This window comes from Arachis hypogaea, chromosome 11, assembly GCF_003086295.3.
Source record: "Arachis hypogaea cultivar Tifrunner chromosome 11, arahy.Tifrunner.gnm2.J5K5, whole genome shotgun sequence".
NCBI classification, from domain to species: Eukaryota; Viridiplantae; Streptophyta; class Magnoliopsida; order Fabales; family Fabaceae; genus Arachis; species Arachis hypogaea.
This window is the reverse complement of record NC_092046.1, coordinates 144334776-144340291: the sequence shown is the minus strand read 5'-3', so window position 1 is coordinate 144340291 and position 5516 is coordinate 144334776. Positions and strand designations below refer to the sequence as shown.

The following is a 5516-nucleotide window of genomic DNA, read 5'->3' as shown; positions in this document are numbered from 1 at the left end:
CAATTGCTGCTGCTTAATGAAATACTATCATGATCATTTTACTCACACTTCTTTCTTCACAATTTTTTCTTCAATTTGAATTCATTTTAAAAATTGGGAGATTTACAGCTAAAACTTCCAGAGGAATCAAGAGACAATATCCTATTGTCAGCCGTTAGAAACCTAAGAGAGCCAAAAGTTGAAAGGATTCCCTATCATTAAGGTTATGAAAGAAATGGAAGTCCCAAGAGAAAGACAAACCCAGGATTGAATCTGCAATGATAAAGACAAGGAAAGACTAGGTTTAAAGAGGTATCTCCTATCTGCCCAAAACCCACAAAAATTATGATAATACTACAAAATAGAATAGCTAGACAATTCCCAACTAGACACAACTCTAACATAAAAATGATAAGAAAGGGAGACAGTATGATACCACCATAAATTATCATCGAATTATAGCTAGACTAACATACATCATTCCCTTTTTAGCTCCACCGATATAGGAGGGGTGGACAGATCATTCTAAAATAGTTGCCAAATAATATGCCGGCATTTCTTAAAAAAAATTAACCACTCTAGTGCATGTGCTGTTGGTATTATCTGCTCCACCAAGAGCGCACACATGAAACATCTTTGTTTGTATGGATGAACTTAGTAAAACGGGTTTTGAACCCAATCAGATGTTGAGATCAGTTTCATAAGTAATATATATTAAGCTTTGAAAATTGAGCCTTTGCAAAATCTAGAGAGCTTAGTAAATAGCTGTTTACAGAGTTACTTTCATACACAGTAAATTTTCATATAAACACTAAGTTTGCTAACAAAGCCCTAAACTCACATGGGACATCCTCCTGCATACTTATAGTTGAGAGATAAGTACCAAGCATTTTATCCAAAAAAAAAGTCCTCCTTTGTAAGAATGAACCAACCTCCCAAAGGGGTATCTTCTGCTCCAACGGCCTCTTTTGCTGCATTAGATTTATAAGCTTAAGATTGAAAAAAAAAACAAAAGAAACTCACCACAAGCAATAAATAATTCAAATGTGGAAGGAAGATTAATGATGTTATAATTAAGATGTCCGCAACTAGGACAACCCAACAGTGGATTTTTCAGTTTTTGTCTCCAACAAAAATTACTCTGTTACTACTGCTGATGTTAATTTGTGAGACAAGACAATACATAAACCATCGCATTATTTCAATATCAAATGGTAAACATGAATTAAGATGCCAATATCTAGGAGAACAATTGTTTAGGCTTAAAGAACATCATCATACCAATATTTCAAAAAAAAAAACACCATCATACCAAGTTCGAGATAATACCTGAATTAGTGCACGCAGAGGCAATCAAGATTCAGCCATTAAGGCATATCAAAAATATAAATTGTCGCCGCCACAAACACACGATGTACTGCACATAAAAAAGCAGGATAGGAATCCTCAATCCTTCTCACCAAAGTTTCAGCTTGTTGACACATCCCACCATTAGGCTGTTAGAAAAAAAATATAATAATATTTAGATAATATTTATTTGTGTGAAAATATCAAAATACTATAGCTAAATTAAATTCAAAAGTATAAACATAAAAGAAATAATTTACCACAATGTATAGGTGAGCTACACAGTTTCTTGCAAATCGAAGAAACTCATTAGAACCATAACCATAATTTGTATTTGGATCATTCAAAATGTGTATCATTGCCGGATAGTTCACTCTGTTCACTCCAACTTTCCAGTTTTTCATATATATCTGATGGTTCTGAAGTTCCATTTTAATTGCGTCTCCCAGACGGATGGCATGCTTAGATTTTCTTAAATAGTCATTTAAATATTGGTTGGCCAAAAGAAAATAATAACATCTGTGTTGAAAATCTAAGAAAAACGGATGACAAAACACCTGCTTCCATGATCCACACCTGAAATAATAGTAATAAATCATAAAATATATACGAAATTTAAATAAAAACCATATACTAATTAAAGAATAGATTCACTCACCATGGTAAAAAATCTAAGAACATATCGAGTTCTTTTGAAGATGCACCGAGATTCAGCGAAGAAAATAAAATGTTACGTAGATCCCACATCTCGTCCCTAACAACGGCATCTTTGCTCATGAAATTAGGAAAAGGATTTCCCTCGACTCCGGTAACGAGTCCTCCTCTGTCCCCATTTATTACAAAATTATACGGGCTTATTTTCCCATGACGCATGTTCTTTTCTTCGTATAAACTTGACAGAGCTAGTAAAAATTGTTTGAGATAAACCCTGAATTCGTCCCAATTGCGAGCCCAAGCATTTGCTAAATCAATGTCATAATTCTCATAAATAAAAACCCATCTCTTTCCATTATTCTCGGGAAAACAAAAAAGTCCTTGTAAAAAAAGTTTCGATGAGAGTGCCAAGGAAGTCTGAAAACAACGTTTCTGCCTCTCAACTTCTTCTCTATCATCACTTGAAACTTCCAGAATTTTGACACTTTTTCCGCTACTGTGCAATACTGCATTTGAGATGATAACTCTGCCATTTTCTACTCTTTTGACTTCAAACTTGTTCATATACAAATTATTGTTCTCCATACTAATCCCAGTCAAAACAAATTAAGCGTTAAGATCAATTTCGAAAACATTATCGACAAAAAATATAATTTACCCAAAAAAAATAAGGACAACAGAACAACATAACATAATCAACAAGAACATGATCAAGAATCCTAAACCAGGAGGAGAATCACAGTAATAACCTAACAATTATAATTCTCCATTGATACTAATCCCAGTTGAAACAAATTAAACGTTAAGACTTGAATAGAAAATCAGCATATTAACGTTAAGACTTGAATAGAAAATCCCATTGATACATACATACATACATACTTAATCCATCATCTAGAACCATCTAATTAAAATAAATTTTAAGAGTAAACACTCAACATGATAAAGAATAAAGACATCTACAAAATTTTCTGATTTGATTAATAAAGACATCTATTCAATTCAGAATTACCTCATCAATAATCAATAATAGCAGCAGTGAACCCTAAGTAACAAGAAAGCCACAAATTTGAATCAAATGGAAAGCAACAAGAAATGGTGTTGGAAAGTCCAAGTAAAAGCAGAGGCTCAACAAAATCAGACAGCAGAATAGAAATAGAAGTGAAACTTATTCAAAGAAGGAAGAAGAAAAAACCAAAATAGTGCTGAGCAAGAGCAACAATGAATCAACAAACAAGAATACCAACAATAAAGTAAACAATACCAACAAACAGCAACAATGAATCAATGATTATTGAACAAAAATTAGTGAAATTACATAGTAACTCAACAGTATTATTAACAAAATTTCAAAACAAGCAAAATAAGTGCAGAAAACCAAAACTCAATTCAGAATAACATAATCAGAATCACAGAATCAGAGAATCATACTACAAGAAAAAGCCGTATTTGTAACAAAAAAAAAATTGTTACAAAACGTCGAAATTTTGAAACAAAAGTTTTTTGTAACAAAAAAAGGGGCCGTTGCAGTAAATCCCGTTACAAAAAGTTTTGTAACGAAAAATGGAACTGTTACAATTCAATATGATATTTTGTAACAATTTTTTCTGATACAAAAAACCAGAAGCCGTTACTAAAGTGGTAACAATTTTTTATCTTCAATATCAGCAGAAGCCAGAAGCTGTTACTAAAGTGGTAACCAGAAGCCAGATATAACACTAGTATTTTCAACTACAATATCAGCAGAATCAAGGTTCAATATTTCAGCTAAGATTATCAACTAACAACATATTTAACAACACTCAAATAAACTGAAGTTACCTTTAGCAGAGAAGTAATTGGACCAGACCAGACCAGCAGGATAAGAAGGACAGCCGAATCAGACCAGCAGCGGCAAAGGACAATGCCGGATGAGCAGAGCAGCATAAACTATCCTAAATCAATGCAATGTAAAATACACAAAATTAATAACAAAATTTAATCAATATTTCTATGTTACTAAGGATCACCTAGTTACCTACTTTACTCAATTCACAAACACAAAAATATAAAAAAAAAAAATAAAAAAAAAAAACTGAATCAAAATCACTGAAAAAGAAAGCAAAAACTAGAATCAAAATAATAGAACACAAAAACAAAAATTAGAATCAAATATCAACTCTCCTAATAAGCTAAAATAAGATTATCTACCAGATATAACACTGATATTTTCAACCACATCATCAGCAGAATCAAGGTTCAATATTTTAGCTAAGATAATCAACTAACAACATAGTTAATAAGGATAATGTAGTTACCTACTTTACTCAATTCACAAACACAAAAATAAAAAAATAAATAAATAAATAAAAAAAAACAGAATAGAAATCACTAAGAAAGAAAGCAAAAGCTAATAACACTAACATTTTCACCCAGATATAAAACTAATATTTTCAGTCACAACATAAGCAGAATCAAAAGGAAATTAAAGAGTGCTACACAACACCAGAAGAAGACCCTGTTATTAAATCTTCATCATTTGATTATCAAGCTAGTATACAAGCCTCAAGAAAGGAAAAAGAACAAAAAGACAGCAAATATGAAGTCTACAAAATTAATATAGAATAACTTTATATAAAAAAAACTCACCTCTACACTGCAGAATGTCAGAAGCAGAACCAAAGTCAGCCGTCAGCGACGGGTTGGGGCCGTTCCACCGTCGAAGAGGCAGGCCACCGGCGAGGAGAGGTGACCGCACGAGCAGAGCTTCGGCACGAACAGAGCAGAGCCAGCAGAGGAGTGAACCAACAAGGGGACGACAGAGACGGAGGTGAGCAGTGGCGCAGACGAAGCAGATGCGAGGAGCGACTGGAGGCGCTTGCGACGGAACGAACGAGGACCACGACGCCGCCGCACACGACTCGACGCGGGAGGAGACGGTGCTTGCAGAGGCCACGACGACGAGGCAGACGTTTCCCAGGGGCTACGCCGGTGATTCTTCTTCCGGCTGAAGCTGCATTTTCCCTCGCAGATAGAGTAGACGGCGCGATGAGGGTTGAGAGTGACTGAGTGAGGCTGAGTGAGGGGTAGGAACTTAGGGTTTTTTTACAACTTTACATTTACTTTCAGTCTTTCACCTATTGGTTTTTACAGATTTGCCTTTAGTTTTTTAATTTTTTTTTTTTTGAGATATATTTAATTATTGTTATTTATATTTATAAATTAATAAAAAAAAATTTAAATTTCACAAATTAGTTTTTACTTACTTTAAAAGTCTGATTATTAATTAAAATTAATGAATATGTAAAAAATAATATGTAAAATATATTTTAAAAGAATTATATGAAAAAAATTTTAATTTTTGAAACAAAATAAAATTATTTTAAAAAAATATATAAACAATTTTTTTATTCTAAAAGTATTTAACATTTTGAAAAAAAATATAAAATATATATTTTGTGACACAAAAATAACTTGTTACAAACAATGTTAATTAGAGGAGTGCTACACATACAAGTCATTTGGTTTACAAGTCATAGAAGTTGGGAGAAACTTAA

The 5516-nt window shown here is 32.8% G+C and overlaps 1 protein-coding gene across 5 annotated transcripts; it reads right to left on the bottom strand.

Annotated features, from left to right (window-relative positions):
- Positions 1-675: 675 nt before the first annotated feature.
- LOC112723254 (uncharacterized) lies at positions 676-5080 on the bottom strand. 5 transcript variants are annotated; one of them, XM_025774527.3, is made up of 6 exons: positions 4609-5080; positions 3802-3914; positions 1985-2566; positions 1587-1902; positions 1309-1475; positions 676-950 (listed from the first exon to the last, which is right to left on the bottom strand). In XM_025774527.3, the coding sequence occupies exons 3-5, from the start codon at positions 2563-2565 to the stop codon at positions 1347-1349; spliced, it is 1026 nt and encodes a 341-aa protein (XP_025630312.1). In that variant the 5' UTR covers position 2566; positions 3802-3914; positions 4609-5080; the 3' UTR covers positions 676-950; positions 1309-1346. The 5 variants fall into 5 exon arrangements, with proteins under 5 accessions (XP_025630312.1, XP_029146160.1, XP_025630313.1 ...); XM_029290327.2 differs by having other exon boundaries at positions 676-968; positions 4609-5036; XM_025774528.3 differs by having other exon boundaries at positions 3802-3909; positions 4609-5036.
- Between the last annotated feature and the right edge of the window lie 436 nt (positions 5081-5516).